This window comes from Pleurotus ostreatus (assembly GCF_014466165.1).
Source record: "Pleurotus ostreatus strain PC9 chromosome Unknown scaffold_10, whole genome shotgun sequence".
Taxonomy (NCBI): Eukaryota; Fungi; Basidiomycota; class Agaricomycetes; order Agaricales; family Pleurotaceae; genus Pleurotus; species Pleurotus ostreatus.
The window spans coordinates 1,169,646-1,188,209 of record NW_023503165.1 but is presented as its reverse complement, the minus strand read 5'-3'; the positions used below and the strand labels follow the sequence as shown (position 1 = coordinate 1,188,209).

Sequence of the window (18,564 nt, the reverse complement as noted above, 5' to 3'; positions counted from 1 at the left end):
AGAAAGCGATTCGAGCGTCGAAGCGGAGCGATAAATATATGCTTCTCCACAAATGCGGGCCGACAAACCCGGCGGGCGCTTGATAAACACCAGTCAGGTACCCTGCAACCTTGGAACTTGCCTACATATCGTTGTGTAGAAAACTACGAGAGCATTGCGTATCTCATTGCGTACATATAAGACACGCGGAAGAATCTGCTTTCTACCTGTTCCGCCGATTGAGGGATTATTGATCAACAGTGCTGGATTAGTACGCACATGTTGTTAACTTACGATACTCAATCCTCCTTTCGTTCTTCGTCCACCATAACATTCTTCTCGACGGCTGAGGTGGCTTCGAAAAGGGCAGACCCAGTCTCCTCGCGAAGAATGTATGGCCCCGTCAGCGCCACCGATACGAACGGGCTAGTAAGCATGAGATACGGAACATCCGACAGCGCCCGGTCATCGGAGATCCGCTTCGTCGCCGTCCAAGCGATGAACGAGACTGTCGTCCAGATAACGTCCCAGCCAATAGACGACTGCGCTGGGTGTGAATAAAGCACGTCCCAGGCCGCGGAGAACAGACCAAATGGAGAACCGCTACCCACGACCTTGCCCCCTTCCAGGATCGTGTGTGTCCGTATCGCGAAGGAGACGAAGAGGACGAGCCCATACAGCGTCCGGACGCGTATAGGGCGTTGTTGGTGGGTGACATATGGGAGGAGGAAAGGGGGGAGGAGGGGAACCACGAGAAGTGCATGCATGACGAGAAGATTCGGCAGGAATGTACGGGACGTAGTGTATGGACTGAGTCCGACGGTAGCGAGCGCAAGAAGGACGCTCACCCAGAGGGTCGCGGGTGCTCTGGACGAGGACTGTTTGGCGGCCTCTCTCGGTATTGGGGAGGAAAGAATGGCGATATAGAAGAGATTGGAAGCTACAGATATAGCTACCAATTGTCCGAGGAGCATGTACGCCCACACGTGTTCGACGCGGTGGTATGTACCTGATGTATGCGTGCGATGAGGATGGCTTTACCTAAATTCAAAATACCGCTGACCTTCGGACGCAAGGATCACCGTCCAGCAACCCACGGTGAATAGGCATAGCTGCTCGCTCCACCACCAATTCAAAGGTCCGTCACAGACGGCGTACCAAGCCTGCTTAAACAACTGCGTATTGACCAGCCACTGCGCCATTCGTTCGATAAGGGGAGCGCTCGTGTTTGGGTAGATGGACTCTTCGTAGTTCACAAAACTCCACTGACTCTCGGTCAGAAGAACACGGGAATCCTTGAGACGCATCACGCACTTGCATGAACTTAAACATGTCTGCATTTATCTCAGCAGTAGCCCGACAGCGAATGGCAATGCAGCACTCACAATACCACGTATGCGCGAAAGAAAGTGTCGTCAACGAAGCGAATAGCGTGAGTTGGCCCCAAGATTTGGCAAAGGCTTGCTTTGAAATGTTGCTCAGGATTAAGTGGAATAGCCAGAGAATACAAAAGAAGTATAAGGCAAATACGGTCAACGCGACGTATCCTACAACTTCCATGGTTGTGGCCGTCGATAGAGTCGCTTAGTTGAGCGCTCAGGCTCATTACAAGCAACCCGCTCTGGCAATATCGGACAGACACGTGATTATTTAGGGACCTTGAAGTTGAAGACTTCAATGTCCATCTACTCGCCACTTGAAAGGAACTTCCAGCTCAGATGAGGTTAGTTACGAGCAATCTTAGCAAAAATGTCAGATAATGGACGAAATAGCCATTGTTGATGACTTCTGGCAACTGACGTAGAAGCCATCATCTTCGAAACATGTCTCAGCATGCCATTGCGATTTTGCAAGATCCTAAGAGATCATTAGAGATACTGAAGGTTCTTCAACATACTCTCAGTCTATCTGACAAGTTGCCCCACAAACTTGGGTAGGTGTATTCAGTTGTTTGGGACGGTGAACGACTCAGTGTGGTTCGTTTGTTGAAGTGAAGCTTTGCGTTAAATTTGACTTTCTGGTATGCGGGAGCCAGATTCAATCAGCAGTGGGATACGTTCCGAAAATTAGAGTGTTAGTGAACGGTAAGATATTGTGGAAAGCGGCAGATTGTTCTCTTCCAAGTTTGTAGCGTACCGGAGCGAACTGAGCAACGCCAAAGGAGTCATCGTAGAGATGCTAAGCGAAATCTTCAAATATGTGAGATGAGGCAACGGCGGTAGTCCGGGAGAAAAGTAGAGATTTTCAAGCTCTAGGCGATGAAGGCAAGGCATCTCACGACGCGGGATCAACGAGGATGTAAGTACTCACGGGAGTGACTTCATACAAATAAGGGTTGACTGTAAATTTTACAAGCGTGATATATATATATATATATTCCTTTCAATAGCTGTACATTTGACGACCTTTGCGCGTACATATTTTCATCTATATGGGAAGTCTACGCAGGGATAGGGATCTCAGCTTGGGGAGTAAGGCGGACAGCGTGGCGTCTGAGGCGCTTGTCGAAGTCACCCACGGCGGAGTGGGCCGTGACGCGGTTGTCCTGTAGATAAATTAGTGGTGAGGCGGTCGAGATATGGCTGCGAGGCATACCCATACGACGACAGTTCCTGGAGTATAAGTCGCGCGGACCTGGAAGTCGGAACCCTTGGAGATATGGTCGAACAGGAACTTCAGGAGGTATTCAGATTCTTCGACCTTGAAGCCAACGATGCGCTTGGTGAAGCCCTGGTTGACGTAAAGGGCCTTCTCCCCAGTGACGGGGTGCTGACGGACGACGGGGTGCTAAAGGACGGAAAGGGATTAGGGGGCTTCGTGGAGGCGAAATACCCCACATACCTCAGTCTCGATGGGCTCGCGGCGCACGGGACCACCCCTGGTGCGAGAAAAGTCGGCCTGAGGAACAGCAGAGTGAACGGCGCGAAGGCCTTCAAGGCGCTTCTTGAACTCGGGGGAGAGGCGATTGTATGCCTCAACCTGCGAAAGGAAAAGTGTGTCTCCACCGTTGTCGGGCTGTACATGGGTTAAAGGGATGTCATCCGGGTGAATATCGATACCTACTTGATCGAGGATGAAGAAGAACGTTGTTCCGGGCGTTTGTTTTTCGTATGACTGAAAGGCGGGACGGTTAGAACATAGGAGGAGATGATACTAGTTGAACACTTACGACGTCAGAATGCCAGCTGGTTTGGTTGATGCGATCACCTCCGAAATATTCACGGAAGACGTCGTATTCAGCGTCACGATAAACTATGACAATAGGTGAGTGATCATTCATCGCAATTCATTGTCTTTTTTATGACATACCGACGTGGAACTCGGGGTAACCTTTGACGTTTCCAGAGGTTGGATGCCTTTGGATAGGGCCAAAGTGTCTTGAAAATTGCGTCAGCGGGTTGCATTCCCAAGAGAACGCACGTCTACTCACCTCGCGATCTCGATCTGCCTGTCGGGACTAAGGTCCTTGAAGTCTTGGTCCCTAAACAAGAGCACTTTGCGCTCGGCAGTGAACAGGGCCAACTCATCCAGTCCCTCCTTGCTCAGCTGAGAGATCTGGACGCCGGTGATCTCAGTGCCCAGGTATGGGGTCACATCTTTAGTAATGGTGTTCGGCCCAAGAAGGTTGGGCTTCTTGGGGTCAGCGCGGCTTCCGGGATCGGTGAACTCTGCAAGCCCTTGTTAGCCAAAATCCTGAAGCAAACATTATGATGATCAGCTCACCGAAAATTTCAGTAGGAGGGAACTTCTCGTTCACGTCGAAATATGGTAAGTAAAAGGGATACGATGGTCCATTCTAAGGTTGACGGTTTCAGTCAGTGAATGCGATTGAATAGTTAGGCGTGACATACTTTTGCGGTCAAATTAGCCTTCAACGAGACTATTTTTTCCGTGACGCCGTTCTCGGAGGCGGTAGTCTTGTCAGCAACAGAAGGGGCCATTTTGTGTGGAAGAAGGGTCGGGTAGATCTAACTGCAGTGGATGCTGAGATGTTCGTGACGACCTCGAGGTTTTAATATGTGTTTCTCCACGGCCGAAAAGGGGTGCTCCCAAGCATGCCATACCGAAGCAATATGTGCACACAGGCACAATCGCAATTGCTTGCTTATCTCTCACCAGAACGAGGACTGCATGGAATGGTGGAACATATGACAATCCCAGACGCTCATAACGCGCTCATGCTACGGTTTAGTAGATATGACGCATTCGGCGGGATCAATGGCGTAACCGGCATCTGGAAAAGCAGAAACCCCGAATAGTCAGCAAGTGAAAAGCAGTGTCGTTTATTGGCTCGACTCCAGGAAGTATGGGGCCAGGGAGGTCGTCGAACTCGCCCGAAGGAAAGAGTGTGATCGACCCTGAATATTGTATCATATCGGACATAATATCCAGGCCGTATTCTGTTGTTATTTCAAATTCTGGAGGTGATTGGGTGGTTGTGCTAACGATGTCCTGGACGTATGTTGATAACGAGCACCGCCGTTCTTCATTTACACCCGCAATACTAGTACATCTCTCCGATGTCTTCATACCATTCCTACACCGATCAGTGAAAATAAAACACCAAGGCGTTTGAACATGCTCACCTGTGGCTTCTCTTTGATGAATCTAGCCATCAACGTTTTGCACGCTTCATCATCTACCACGAGAACATCCACACCACGGCTGCGCAGCAATTCTTCTTCACCCTTAAAGTTCGCGTTTTCTCCAATAACGACTCGAGGGATTTTGTAAAGCAATATGGCGCCGGAGCACATGCTACAGGGACTATGTGACCGTGCCATTCTAGCCACGACGACAAGACATTTGCGGGGATTGCGCGTACCTCAGCGTCGTGTACTGGTGATATCAGGGAGAATCTAGTTGTCTAATCGCAACCCGTGGCAAAGCCGTACCATGGTACATTCTCTGTAAACCTCAACAGGCAACCTTCCCGCATTCTCTAGCGCTGATGTTTCACCGTGCAATGTCGCCGACGACTTTTGAAGGCGTAAATTACGTCCCGAGGCTAGGACATCCGCCATACCATCCCGAACCCGAACCAGGGCAGCGCCGATAGGGATTCCTCCTTCTTTGTACCCATCTTGCGCCTCTTGAAACGCGACGGACAACCCCAGTTGATCTGCGCTTTCCATAGAAGTAGTTCCACTTGAGATGGGAGGAGCGGAAAGGATGTTTCACAAACTCTCACGCTGGAACAGTACCAGTGCACGCTTGTTGAACGTTGAGCGTTTGAACCGCCAAAGCAATGACTCTGGCAATCTGGCTAGATCTGTCCTCTCGCTGCGGCCGACTAATGATGGGTCGTTTGGCTTCGCGATCCCTAGTAGGATAGCTCACTAATCGTAGACCTTACACGGCTACTCTTCGTACCGGGTGCGGGGTGTATCTGAGCCTTCTCTCTCACAACCGCCGCCAAATATCGACTTGTGAGTGGGCCACTGCTGTGCATGGCAGGTACGGGTCCTTTTTTTGTCTATTTACATAAGTGTATATGAAAAAATGAAAATAGATAAAACAGCACGATCTGGAAGAGAAAGAAAAGGGCTGCATCAAGACATTATCGCCCGAACTCTGGGAGAGTGTGTGTATATAGCCGAGACTGCATGCATTGACCTGCAAACTGAGAAATCACAGCTGGCATAAGTTGACAATCGACTTGCGCACGTTCGACAGAGCGTCGCACTCACCGGTTTAGGCTCAACAGCTTTGGAGCAGATAGTGGAGAATTGTTGCCGCACCTCTTCCATGTTCAGCGGGTACACACCGAATGCAAGGTTGCTGTCAGCTGTCAGCCCCTGAGTTTCTGGGCAACCGGTTGAGGACAAGGGACAGAGGCGTCGACCAGCACACGACGATAACTGCGGCCAATCGCTTCTTCACACCCGTCAAGTAATCTGCTGACCTCGAGCTGGTCGACATAAACACTGAGCTTGACCCTCGGGGAGTACTTGCCAAAGTAGTCCCGGCAGGGAGGACAACAACATCGACTATTACATACTGACTGAGAATAAGAGACCGACAACATCACGAAGTATGTACGATTGTTCTTACCTATACCTAATCATCGTACCATCAGGTCGCCAACAGGGAAGGCAAGACAAGAAGGAGATTAGGAATAGAGGCAGGAGCATGCCCACACCCGTTGCTGCGCTAAACGTATCTCTCGCTGACGGTAGTCGAAGCCAACTTGCGTTTCTTCACGAACACTTTTGGCTTTTTACGGAAATGGTCACGATGACTGGTGACGTGGGCGACAACACAACAACCAAAATCTACCTGGTAATTCTAATGCATTACGTCCCAGGCTTCTGCATTAGCCGTGATGGAATAAGTCGTAGAAATTAGATATAGACATATGATAGACTGCAAACTGGGCCTGGGAGAGGAGACAGCGCGATGATGATCACCTACAGAACCATATCGGATGACCCCGCATCGAATGTTCCTTGCTGACTGACGAGTGGTTCAGCATCGAGAGCGCATTCACTATCATCGGGATATTGCAATTCAGCGTCGAGAATGGAGGCGCACTGAGCATCATCGGGGTATTGCAATTCGTCGTCCGAAAGAGACGTTCTTTGTTGGGACGGGCCAAGTGCACCAAGTCCGGGGGCAGATGTCGAATCAGGAGTCATAGGGGCGGCGACGCATCGCGTCATGCGGGCCACATTCTTCAGACATCGAGCTATGTTTGCTCGGTGCTGGCGCAGGGCACCATTGCTAGAGAACACCCTCTGACAATCTGGGCATCGAGGACCAACTGGTATCTTGTTCGGGCACTTGCGCTTTTGGTGGCGCCTAATGACGCCTCGCATGCCTACCTTGCCGCATTCGCACGTAACAATTTCTTGATCGTACTGTTCACGTTTTTTAGCATGCGCGAAGGAGGAACGTTCAAGCGTGCAGAATACTTACGATGATTTTCTTGTGTACCTTGGCGGGGATTGGCGCCTTGGGTACGCTGGGCTCGACCGGTTGAGCAACGAAGAGTGGTAGTCCAAGTCTATTTTGCGCTTGTTCGAGCGGTGGCAGGGGGCCTTCGTTCCAAGCATACGATAGAGCTGGGCCTCGGGCAGGCTTATGTTCCTCTGCAGCGAGCTCGTCGATGAGCCGCATCGACCACATCGTGTCTTCTTCATTAGGGATACAGATTGAAGAGGGTGCAGGCGGGAGGGATACAGCAGAGCCAGCAGTTCCTGGGAGGGCAAGGTATTCCATGGTATTGAGCGGTGAGGGTATCTGCGACGTTAATTGGAAGGCAGACTGAGACTGGCTTCATCCTGCTGCCTATGCGTTAGTACATATACTCAGTACATACGGACAAAGAGCCATTCGTGGGGGCAAAGCTCAAGTGGCCGTTTGATGTGAGCATTGACCGTGGTGTTGTGGCTTCGATAGGAAAGGAAGGTCTGAGTGGCGGGAGTGGAAGTGGCGAACGGTGGCAAGGGTGCATCGTGCTTTGGCCAAACATCTTGCTGGTCACAGAAGGGCTTGAGACGAACCCGTGGAAGGTTTCGAGATTTCGGTAATCGATCATGTATAAGTGCTGGGCGGGAGTAATACGTCGCTCTACAACTTTCCGTATGGAAACACTTCCTCTGTTTTCCGTTCCAGTTATCTGAGACACGTACGACCTTGGGCTTGTTCAGGCCAACAGCAATATGCGAGTCTCCTAAAGTCTCCTGAAGAAGCCAGGGGTCCACGTGGAAGATGTCGACATTGTCGCCAAGGTTCTGATTGTTGACAAGAGGCTGGCTGTAGCCATCCGTCCGACTTGATTGATCTGCGTTCGCCCTCGTCGGTTGAAAACTCTGGGATGACTTCTCTTTCATGTCGCGACAACCGAGCGCGGAGATCGCGCAAGGGCGGATAGGTCTCAGCGCGAGAACAGTTTTTGCCAGAATGATTGGTGGGTAATTGAGTCAAATTCATGGCTTTCACTGCAGAGGAACCAACATAGAGTAGATTGCATTCAAGCTGGAATTGTGCGGCTCAAATTACTCACTTAGGATAGCAGCAACTGGAGGTCGAGAGAAACGTCGCAGACGTCGACGAGGAAGGGGAAGAAGAAGGCACTGATACCGCTTAGCCTCTAACGCAACAGTCAACAACCTAGCTGCCAACATCTCGGATGGATACAAGTGATCAAAATATTCAACATCGCGCCTGGATCGAAGGACCGGGAGAGTCCGTCAGTTCACATGATGAGCATGAACCAAAGCATGATGGTGGCGAACGGTTGATGGCACTGGCGCTTATTGTGGCTCAATGGAAAACCATCATTCGCTCGCCACATGTTGGTGTCGGCCATCAATGTATCGAAGACGTCAACAAGCTTAGCGAAGTGATAGTTCCTTCTCATCAGCAGGCAACGGACCCAAGGTAGTAGATCCCTGGTTTCAGCTCAAACATCACCGACTGTATTCTATAGGTGCCACATGGGTTATGTACTATGTGCTCTTCTGATCGTTGCCAACAGAGTCTCTAGCTGAGATATATGAGCGTAACTAGCATGGGCACTTGACCATTCATCCCCTTTCCCCTCGTTCCTTCGTTCTTTTGACGCGTAGTCGTCCCTTTTGCTTCGTTTCACCAGGCCGGCCTACTTTTTATTATGATGAAGTACCAATACTCGTTGACCGTTTTATTCCTCGCGTCTGTCGTGCACGGTTTGAACGATTGGTCAAAGGCCTGTCTGGACGGCGAGTGCTCCTATGACCTCCCGAGCACAGATGGATCCGTGTCCGGGACATTAAAAATAGTGGGCCCCTTCAATCATCGTGAATCTATGTTCCACTGACGTGTAAGATTAGTGGGGTTCACCAAACGCGATCTCTGATATCACCCCCGCTGCTGGCTGGACTATACTCGGCTGCGACAGCAATGCACTCTCCCAGGATATCCGTCTCGTGTGTGAGACCGATGATCCTGACTCTGGGTGCAACCATCTACTGCAAAACTCAGCTGTCGGGAAAATTGTACGCTTGCCGGAGAACGTATGTGAAGAAATCCCTATCTTCCCTTATCCTGCAGCCGTTCCTTAACAACAGTATTACACAGTGCGGTGGGAGTGCCTTTGCCAGGGTCTCTCGGTCCTGGGTGCACGAAGACCAGACAATCCCTTCTAGTATCGCGGCGCGAATCGTTCGACGGGCTAATGCTCAGCCTGAAGTCCGTGGCCTGGCACTTGATACAGACTTCTCGAAGGTTGATCCATCACAGTGAGTGATCCTCGCTGGAGTGTGAACTGAATCCTCATTAATCTTCGTAGAGCTGGCAACGTATCCATAGCTATCCAAGGCGCGACTATTCCCGGTGCCAATGGAAACCTGACAATAACAGCTCCCAACGCATCAAGACGTCGCAGTCGTCTGTCTCGCCGGGGCTTATTTGACTTTGTGGAAGATGCATTCGACAGTAAGTGGATTAAATGGCCTCCTATGTGAGACTTATATTTTCTGTGTGCATCTCCCAGAATTCAACTCTTTTGACGAGTCCATCACAAAATCTCTGCCTCCCATCGATGTCAACAAGAAATTTCCGCTACTTGATCAGAAGGTCTCGTGCGGCGCCTTCGACGCATCTGTGAAGGCCGACATCAACACGGCGGCGCACGCTTTGGTCACTGTTCGTAATCATCTTCCTTGAATCCGTTCACTACTTATGAACCTACAGGTTGGTATCGCTACAACTGGGACTATCATCCCGCCTAAGTTAGACGAGTTCGGCCTTTACGCATCCCTTAATGCTGACTTAGACGGCACTTTGACACTCTCTGGATCTGCTTCGGTGCGTAGGTACCGTTAAATTGTGATCTTCTCTGAAGTAATAATCTCTTGGCAGGGTGCAATTGATTCGGGTGCTCAGACTCTGTTCCAGGTCGGTATTCCTGGGCTTGATTTCCCTGGGTATGTTCGTGATCTCGCTATTCGGACACACTGCTGACGGATGTGCAGAATATTGAGCATCGGCCCTACGTTCAAGATTATTGGACAAGCCAAAGCTGACCTCGATATCAATATCGACATGACGGTCGATCTGTCTTATAAGGTGGATGGGGCGAAGTTATTCTTCCCTGCGTCGAAGGGACACCCCTCCGGAGGTGGTTTCAAGCCTAGAGAAACACGTACGTATCATCGTATCAACCATCGTCCAGTTCATCCTGAACAAACTGCTTCCCAGCGCTCAAACTCTCACTTAGCCCATCGTTTGCCTCCAAGGGTACACTTGAAGCCCATGTGATCCCAACGCTTGACTTTGGCATTAGCGCGCTTGGTGGCATTGCTGAAGCTACTGTGTCCCTTGACTTGGATGCCAGCGCTCAGATGACGTTGTCTTTAGATGCCAAAGCTACGGGGAGTGCTACTGTAGCGCGTGAAATTGGCTCTAGTTCTATCGAGCCTCCCACGAAGCGTGCCAAAGTGTCAACCGCTGGGTCCGCCAGTGTGAATGGGTGTATAGACATCGGCGCCGCCCTTAATGTGAATGCAGGAGCCGATGGCTCGTTCTTCGGGCTGTTCAACAAGTCAACGAAAGTCAACCTCTTCAGCAAGAGCTTTGATTTGTTCAAGGTTTGTTCACTTTCTCCATGCCGAGCTCGATTGATTTATTGTGTCCCACCAGAAATGTTTGGGAGCTTCTACTGATTCCGCTAGCAAGAGAAGAGGGATTGCGTCATCCAGTGCATTTGCCAGACGAAGTACCGGCCTGAGGGGGCGAGCTCTTTCTTGCCCTGCTGACAATTCTGGAGCGAACTTGATCAGCGTGGTGGATACGATCTTGACTGGATTGGGGTAAGCTGACTTCATGACTTCATATTCACGTTCTCTAGTAATTACTCTTATCCTCTAGCGCATAGTGTCTAACCGCTACCGAGTGCTACGTTGGACTTTCTCTGTACCTTTATTCAATCTCCCTAATACTGTTTTCTGTATTCATTGTTAACCTAATACTCCATAAACCCTAACCCTATGAAACGACGCGGTGCATCAAGTCCGTTTCTGATTTCTTCTCGCTTTCTACCATGCCAATATGACCAACGCAGAGCCACTGCAACAAGTCAAGTTGCTCGCCGCGCTGCGTAGCGGCGACCCTGCTCTTATTCATCCATTTCTGTCGGAAATCTCCAAAGATTCCAAAGACACGTCGCTCGCTACTAGCGACGCCCTCAACACCGGCGCCGCGGCACTCCACCTCGCGATCCGATGTGCCTCTTCAGAGACCGTAAATTTACTGCTTGCGCACAGAGCAATAGACCCGAATGGTGTACACCCTCCGGGCTCTGGGACGACACCGCTCCACCTTGCAGCAGCAACTGGTCGGGCAGACGTTGTACGATTGCTCCTCGAGCAAGAAGGGATTGATGACACGAAGCTCGATGCTCACGGTAGAAACTGCAGGGACTTGGCTAAGGGGAAGGATACGGCAAAGGCCATCGATGGTGAGCTCATACATTTCTGTGGAAGCGGCGAAGCGAAGTGAACAGGTAGACTAACCGTTGCGCAGACTCGAGGGCTTTCTTGAATGCATCATTTCGCTCGCTGCTACGATCCTACATCCTATCACCCCTGCCAGATCCAACAGCGTCACCAATACCACGTACCACGTCCACTTCATCCACTCCACAAACGTCTAACTCGCGCCCAATACCGAATACCCAACTTATTGCACTATTATCCTCTCCACGTGCTCGCCACCCTCTCCTTAACGTCAATTATATCGACGATGCGTCTGGCTTCTCCCTGCTTCACGCTGCAGCCGCTCGACACGACCTTCGCATGATCGAATCTGCAGTTCGATCTGGCGCCGACGTTTTCGTTCGTGACGCTCGTGGTAGAGGCGTAGAAGAGGTAGTGATTCTACGCCCGGGAGGAAATAGTTCTCAGTCTAGAGAAACCTTAAGCAAAGGAAGCAACAAGGAATGGAAAGCCGAAGGGGATAGGATCAAAGTATTTCTTCGCCAATGTGAGTGCTCATTTGTGTTCAGGATCATTGGGCTAATCTAGTTCATCTAGTGGCAAACCATGATACATCCCTTCTGCAACCCTCCTTGTCGCCCATTTCGCATTCGGAGGCGTCTTCCAGCCAACACCTTCCTGTCCCAACCGGCCTGAGCTCTAGTTCAAGTGGCCTCACGACTATTCACGCGCAAGCCACTCATGGACTAGCAGAGCCTCCGAGTCTGAAGGGCTACTTGAATAAATATACCAACGTCGCGAAGGGGTACAACACGCGATGGTTTGTTCTACGTGATGGCATCCTCTCTTGTAAGGCTGTGAATCCACATCTTCTGCGGCAGTGCTCTGATATTCATGTAGATTACCGACACCAAGATGACGAGACCATCGCTTCCCGCGGTTCCATCTCGATGAAGACCGCGACGCTGAAGATATCGCCCGGAGATGCCCGCAGCAAGCTTCGCTTCGAAGTACATTCAACCCCGTCTGGTGTGTTCAAGATAGTCAGCTCTTAATCGACAGCATCGTCTCATTTGCTGAATTGCATAGCGGCGTCACATTCGGCAACTCCAGCCCAAAGGTGGTATATGAAGGCAAGCCACCCCGTTGAAGCTGCAAGGTGGGTACAAGCTCTTGGACGGAGTATCGACTGGTGGCGTGCTCGGGAGCGCGAAGAAGCTGGCATTATGGCCAATCTCGACCACAGTCGGGTCAGCGTATTGGCGAACGAGGATGCAAGAAGTCGAAAGAGTGGCGACAGTGAATGGAGCAAATCCTCCATCCTTAGGAAGAACTTGAAACCGGGCCACGCACTCGGGCCGAAGGGAAGCGAAAGCGATAACTCCTATATCGAGGGCGGTATAGGGAGTGGACATGGGTTGGGTTCGAGCTCGTTGCTTAGTTCTGCCAGCAATTTTGGTGGGCGGACTATGAGCGCGAGTAGCGTTGATGTCAGCATGAGGCATCGAGACAAGCACGGTCGACTGCTGCAACCAGGAGACGAAACCGATGCCGGGGAATCGTACCGATCACAAAACGATGAGGCTTCCTCATTCCACCGCCCGGACGACTATGATGACGACTCTGCGTCGCACGAACATGGGGACGAATCGAATGCAGATGACTCTGCTTCTGGCGATTCCGGAACGCGCGGCCCACCTCACTCGCAGACATTTGGGCTCCATGCGAACAGTCTTACGGCACAGATGGAGATTCTCCTTGCTGCGCTTGGGAAAGCTATTTCCGATAACCCAACAGCCTCTACATCTACAAAAAGCCTGCTTTCTAACACGCACCAGTCGTTGACGACGCTACAAAGTCTTCAGACCGAGTACATAACGATGGTTCAAGCTCGTGAAGAGTGGTATGTCCGGCAACTAAGGAACGAGCGGAAACGACAGAGCGTTTGGGAAGAGAGCTTGAAAGTTGTGGTGCAAGAAGGCGAAGTCTTGGAGCAAGAGCTGCGGCGGCGTGCGCGTGGGAGGGGAGGAGGAAAAGATAGTCGAATGTTGGAGTTCGGAATGGGTCAAGGTGGTACAGTGAAGGCTGGTGCGATGAAACTGCGGGCGAGCAGAATCTTTGAAAGTATGGGTGATGGACCAAGCCTCAAGCCCGGTGACACGGTCAAGGATAAGCAGCCTTTAGTTGATACCGCCGCCGCCGCCGCGCCAGTCACACAACCAGAGCAACCTTCCCAAGCACAATCGTCTCAAGCTTTGACTGAGTTGCCTACGGAGAGAAAGCCCTCGTTACAAAGCCCTCGTGCCTCCTCGTCGAGTATCCCAAGGAAAATACTCTCTCGTAATGTCAGTGGTGGCACACTAAACGCACTCAAATCTTCGGGTGACGCGGAGGACGAAGGTGCCGTTGATACAGACGAGGAAGACGAGTTCTTTGACGCCATCGAATCAAATACACTACCAAATCTCACGATTCCTGAACCTTTGGCCAGCCCATCGCATACGCAAGATTCTATTCTCGGGGGTCCGTCGACTGAAAAGGCTGACATCGAGTCTTTTGACGCTGTAGCGAAGAAACTTGGCCTTAACCTTGACGTTGCTCAGTATGCCAGTTACACTCAACTACGCACGAGACTTGCTTTGGATGCAGACAATCGGCCCAGTACGAGTCTGTGGAGCGTCTTGAAACACAGTATCGGCAAGGATCTCACTAGGATTAGTTTCCCCGTGTTTTTCAATGAACCTACGAGTATGCTACAGCGGATGGTGAGTCACTCATTTATCATCCCTCAATATGTTGTCTAATGTTTTCAGGCCGAGGATATGGAGTTCTCGGAATGCCGTACGTGCTAGCTCGAAGCTATTATCAATCATACTCAATATTCATGTCTCTGCAGTTGACGTCGCTGCTAAAGAAACGGATCCACATAAACGTTTGGCCTTCGTTGCCGCGTTTGCGATGTCCAATTATTCATCGACAATTGGCCGTATAGCTAAGCCATTTAACCCTATGCTCGTGAGTTGTCAAGTGGGACATGGGTGCGTCCGGTCGTTCTGATTCTCCGTCGTCTTTGCTAGAGCGAAACGTTTGAGTATGTGCGGCTTGACAAGGAATATCGTTACATGTCTGAACAGGTTAGCCATCATCCACCCATGTCAGCATGTTGGGCGGAGTCTCCGAATTGGCATTACTTTGGCGAAGTAAGTACCCACTTTCCGCTGTTCGCCAATATCATTAATTTTTTTTTCAGGTCGACGCGCAGAACAAGTTCATGGGTAAATCCTTTGAGATTCGGCCTACCGGTATAGCGCACGCAGAGCTGCTATTGCCTGAGGAACTTGCGCCACATTACCCTAAAGGCAAGGGACCTGTCGGCGAAGGGAAAGTAATCGAGCACTACACTTGGAAGAAGGTTACAACCAACGTATCTGGATTTATTCTTGGCTCCCCGACCATAGATCACTATGGTGATATGATCGTTAGTGGAACTTTGTCCCCTCATACAAGAATCTAGCTAACTGCATCAATAGGTCACTAACCACCGGACCGGGGATCAGTGTATCTTGACGTTCAAGCCGCGTGGCTGGCGTGGAAAGGATGCGTACGAGATCAGCGGTCTCGTTCGTGACTCCTCCGGCAATGTTACGTATGAAATAGCGGGACGCTGGAATTCTCAGCTCATTGCCAGACGAGTCGGGACCGGGAGTGGTCTGCTACATCCCGACACGTCGGTCATCGACCCTCTATCGCCCTCTATCCAACCTGAATATATCCTACTTTGGCGGAACTCGGAAAAGCCAACAGCCCCATTCAACCTCACGCCGTTCGCTATAACGTTGAACGACTGTCCTGATAGCTTGCGTTCGATTATTTGCCCCACTGACTGTCGCATGCGACCGGATCAACGGGCGTTCGAAGTTGGACTTTACGAGCGAGCGAACGATCTCAAAAATGCACAAGAGGAGAAACAACGGGCAACGCGCCGGGCTAGGGAAGAGGGACGGTTACCGCCTCATAGACCGAGATGGTTCTCTGCGGAAACGGATGGTGATACTGGGGAAAGGGTATGGACTCCGTCTAAAATTGGCGATTCGTTGGAATACTGGATAGAAAGAGAGAAAATATGGAGAGAAAATGGCAAAATAAGCTGGAAGGACGTGGACCCAATTTTCACCGAAGCGGAACTGTAAAAGACCTGCAGCGCTGGATCTTGTACTAGATTTATATTATAGTAGCGTTTGTTAGGCGATTACTGTATGGATAGAACATTAATGTACAACTGTAGAGGCTGTAACACACTGCATCGCACCACTGTGATAAGCACATACGTATATCAAAAGAAGTAGTATGGGTGAGTTGTACTACAAACTACATATTCATAGATCCATATTGGCTGCTATTTGTTGAAAGAGAGGGAGCCCAGAATAGTTGAGCTCTTGCCACCAGAGGGGAACTGACAATCCATAGTCCCGACGTTGAACCAGGCCTGGTTCTTGGGCCGATGACATATAGCGGCAGGGATCGAGAAGTGATCGTTTTTGCCTTCTCCAATATGTCGAAGGCAACGATCGCGGCCTCTCAAGACCCCAAAGCCAAACTTATTATCGAAGCTACCTCTCACGCCCTCAACCTACCTGACGAACTAGCTGGTGGTATTGGATGGCATACCTATTTCCCGCATTCGAGCCAGGACTCAGGTGACATTTGATAGTAGCTGTCCCCTGCGATAGATTCGTAGCACTGCTCTTCAAGTCGTGCCATCTTTGTGGCAGGGTTATGAAAGTGGCCTGGATCAAGCTACCCTCGACTAGCAACAAACTCCATTCTGGGACGCGTTCTGGGGTGTTTCCTCTCCCTGCCGCCTGAGTAAGCATCGGCCATGAAGAACTCGACGAGCGTTGAAAACTCATAAGAGACCCGCCCGTCGTCTTTGCGCACGTTCGGTGGTGACCGGTGACTTACAAGCGAGTGTTTGCTTTTTTGACCACATCTGACGTTGCTAGACAAGAACTTCGTGCGTGAGTTAGAGATTATACAAGGAGCACACACAGGAGGCCCCGGCTCCTAGTATCATATAGCAATGCTGAAAGATGTAGGAAGCGCTTCCCATTCTGAAATGTGGTTCCCAACAACGACACTGCTTAGCCGTGCCCCAAAATATAGTGAGAGATACTTTGATATCATAGGTGCACGCAAGCCTCAAGAAGAAAAGCCACCTTTTCGTGGCGGCGGAGTCACCCACAACACGAAACTTTTGATGAGTGACTCACTCTTTGATTAGGCAGGGATGTCCGTATCAGGCCAAGTGAAGGGAACGGATAGTTTCTATAATCGGGTGTGGGGTGAAGCCATCTGATGCTGATGGAAACTTCAGTGGGTGCTTCAGGTTTTATTCTGATGGAATGTGCACACCTGTCCATTGTTCTCGTTGGAAGTAATTAAGTCTGCACATAGGGGTCCATATTTGCTCCCGCTGACTGTTGATGTCTAATGCACAATGACTCGATCTGTGTATTTTGTAATTCGTTAGCCCAAGAACCATGCCTACTTCGACGCCCGGACTATCGATCTGTCAGTCGCCAGTTGGTGGCGCGAAACTGCCAAGTACGATAGCCTCCATGGGATGAGTCAACGTCGAGTGACAACAAATGTAAATCAGGACCCACAGGGTGAAGCAAGTGAATGCTTTCAGGAAAAGATATCGAAAGATCTTGGGAAGAGCAACTTGCAGGGGACAATTATCATCGCATCACAGGTTCTGAGCCATATATTCGGTACGCATGTCAGATCAGGAGCAAAACCCCTGCGGTACATGTGTTGCACTGCGGTACATGTGTTGCAAACATGTTGGAGGTGTCAACAATCTCCGATTGCAATTAAGTGGATTTCCATGGAATGACGTTAGTGACATTGCTGTGTACGTTAAGTTTGAGGGCCAGTGCTCTCGGGGTGGGCCGTATACATAGCTTCGAGGACTTCTGCCGCTCGCGGGCTTTTTGCGGCTGCACCCTTGATGTTACGAAAAGCTCCTGATCCCGAGGGCCATTGTGGCCCAACATTTCTATTCGATCTCCAAAAGCTTGAACCACTACTCAGCGCTCAGCACCCACTGCCATAAACGAGAACGTCGGCTAGACAAAAGTGACTTGAATAACAGTCCAACGATGCTACATATATGACAACACAAAGCCAATATGAAGCATATCAATTCTGTTTTGCCGACTTCCGGAAATGACCATACCACTTCAGGTCAGGAACCAAGTCGTCGGGGAGGTTGAGAGTATGTGCAACAGCAGCAGTCACTTCCTGGAGTCTCGGTCCCCGCACTGCTTCAAGATTTTTCTTCGAGGCATTGGACGAAAAGTAGACAATTAGGTCATCCTCCCGCACGTCGTCTCTCCAAGCTGGTATCGTGCGGACCGTTGGCCTTAAGCCGCTGTTGTCCAATTACAGGATAATTAGCAGCTACCGCAGAGCCTTGGAACACAACCCACCAATACTTCTTCCCATAACCGAATGCCCGCCAACGTGGCGTAATGCAGCGAATTTCGATATTCACCGGTATGGTCGGCTTCGTGCAGTCAGGGTCTAAGAATGCCTGCAACTGATGAGGAGTGATGCGCCAGCCCAGAGTGTATGGAGGGGTACGATACCCTCCAGGCGCCATTGAGCCCCAGAGGGGAGGGATAGTGGTTGGATCCAACGTCTCGGGTGGGTTCTTCGCCATACTACGCGTTTCTCGTGTCAGAGAGACCCATGACGAGCTCAATATGTGAACTCACAATTCACTGGCAATTGCCTTGCCGTTGTCAGTCATGGTTGGCTTCAATGTGTTGATGATAACGGCTAGTGGTTGAAACGGTCGATTCTTGAATTAGTCGGACTCCCAAACACGATCACATGATCGTTCCATGTATGGACGTCTCAGTAATCGACCCAGCACACGGGACATGCCGTGATTGGTTCCAGGGTGAAGCTCCAACACTACTTTCCTTATTCGGAACGGCGCTCCTAGCATTTCATGGTGACTCGAGCCTATATATCTCCGATCGTGTCCACCACATAATCACAACAGATAAATAGACGTCGGGCCGGGTAATCAACGCCACAAAAAATCCCTTGGAAGGACAGGGTTGGCATCTTCCTCGCCCTTCTCCGACACTCT

At 50.5% G+C, this 18,564-nt stretch overlaps 7 protein-coding genes across 7 annotated transcripts; 2 read left to right on the top strand and 5 right to left on the bottom strand.

The window, feature by feature from the left end:
* Positions 1-278: 278 nt before the first annotated feature.
* Positions 279-1,539, bottom strand: PC9H_002159 (uncharacterized protein; the record flags this gene model as incomplete). Its single annotated transcript, XM_036771801.1, has 4 exons — positions 279-988; positions 1,043-1,244; positions 1,294-1,313; positions 1,365-1,539. 4 exons carry the CDS (start codon positions 1,537-1,539, stop codon positions 279-281), a joined length of 1,107 nt encoding a protein of 368 aa, XP_036626422.1.
* Positions 1,540-2,419: 880 nt separating this feature from the next.
* Positions 2,420-3,920, bottom strand: PC9H_002158 (uncharacterized protein; the record flags this gene model as incomplete). Its single annotated transcript, XM_036771800.1, has 9 exons — positions 2,420-2,524; positions 2,575-2,766; positions 2,821-2,994; positions 3,043-3,093; positions 3,149-3,231; positions 3,289-3,356; positions 3,410-3,647; positions 3,703-3,775; positions 3,831-3,920. 9 exons carry the CDS (start codon positions 3,918-3,920, stop codon positions 2,420-2,422), a joined length of 1,074 nt encoding a protein of 357 aa, XP_036626421.1.
* Positions 3,921-4,483: 563 nt separating this feature from the next.
* FCY1 (cytosine deaminase) lies at positions 4,484-5,114 on the bottom strand (the record flags this gene model as incomplete). Its single annotated transcript, XM_036771799.1, has 4 exons — positions 4,484-4,516; positions 4,566-4,737; positions 4,805-4,818; positions 4,875-5,114. 4 exons carry the CDS (start codon positions 5,112-5,114, stop codon positions 4,484-4,486), a joined length of 459 nt encoding a protein of 152 aa, XP_036626420.1.
* Positions 5,115-6,389: 1,275 nt separating this feature from the next.
* Positions 6,390-7,814, bottom strand: PC9H_002156 (uncharacterized protein; the record flags this gene model as incomplete). The annotated part of the gene is given in 4 exon segments (XM_036771798.1): positions 6,390-6,839; positions 6,898-7,221; positions 7,301-7,600; positions 7,614-7,814. 4 exon segments carry the CDS (start codon positions 7,812-7,814, stop codon positions 6,390-6,392), a joined length of 1,275 nt encoding a protein of 424 aa, XP_036626419.1.
* Positions 7,815-8,596: 782 nt separating this feature from the next.
* PC9H_002155 (uncharacterized protein) lies at positions 8,597-10,840 on the top strand (the record flags this gene model as incomplete). The annotated part of the gene is made up of 11 exons (XM_036771797.1): positions 8,597-8,743; positions 8,796-8,978; positions 9,043-9,203; positions 9,254-9,399; positions 9,458-9,609; positions 9,658-9,771; positions 9,826-9,890; positions 9,939-10,108; positions 10,165-10,553; positions 10,606-10,775; positions 10,834-10,840. 11 exons carry the CDS (start codon positions 8,597-8,599, stop codon positions 10,838-10,840), a joined length of 1,704 nt encoding a protein of 567 aa, XP_036626418.1.
* Positions 10,841-11,013: 173 nt separating this feature from the next.
* On the top strand, positions 11,014-15,589 carry PC9H_002154 (uncharacterized protein; the record flags this gene model as incomplete). The annotated part of the gene is made up of 11 exons (XM_036771796.1): positions 11,014-11,422; positions 11,488-11,831; positions 11,901-11,950; positions 12,103-12,248; positions 12,300-12,428; positions 12,489-14,164; positions 14,213-14,240; positions 14,296-14,414; positions 14,477-14,599; positions 14,650-14,877; positions 14,930-15,589. 11 exons carry the CDS (start codon positions 11,014-11,016, stop codon positions 15,587-15,589), a joined length of 3,912 nt encoding a protein of 1,303 aa, XP_036626417.1.
* Positions 15,590-17,603: 2,014 nt separating this feature from the next.
* PC9H_002153 (uncharacterized protein) lies at positions 17,604-18,216 on the bottom strand (the record flags this gene model as incomplete). The annotated part of the gene is made up of 3 exons (XM_036771795.1): positions 17,604-17,835; positions 17,894-18,127; positions 18,182-18,216. The coding sequence occupies 3 exons, from the start codon at positions 18,214-18,216 to the stop codon at positions 17,604-17,606; spliced, it is 501 nt and encodes a 166-aa protein (XP_036626416.1).
* Between the last annotated feature and the right edge of the window lie 348 nt (positions 18,217-18,564).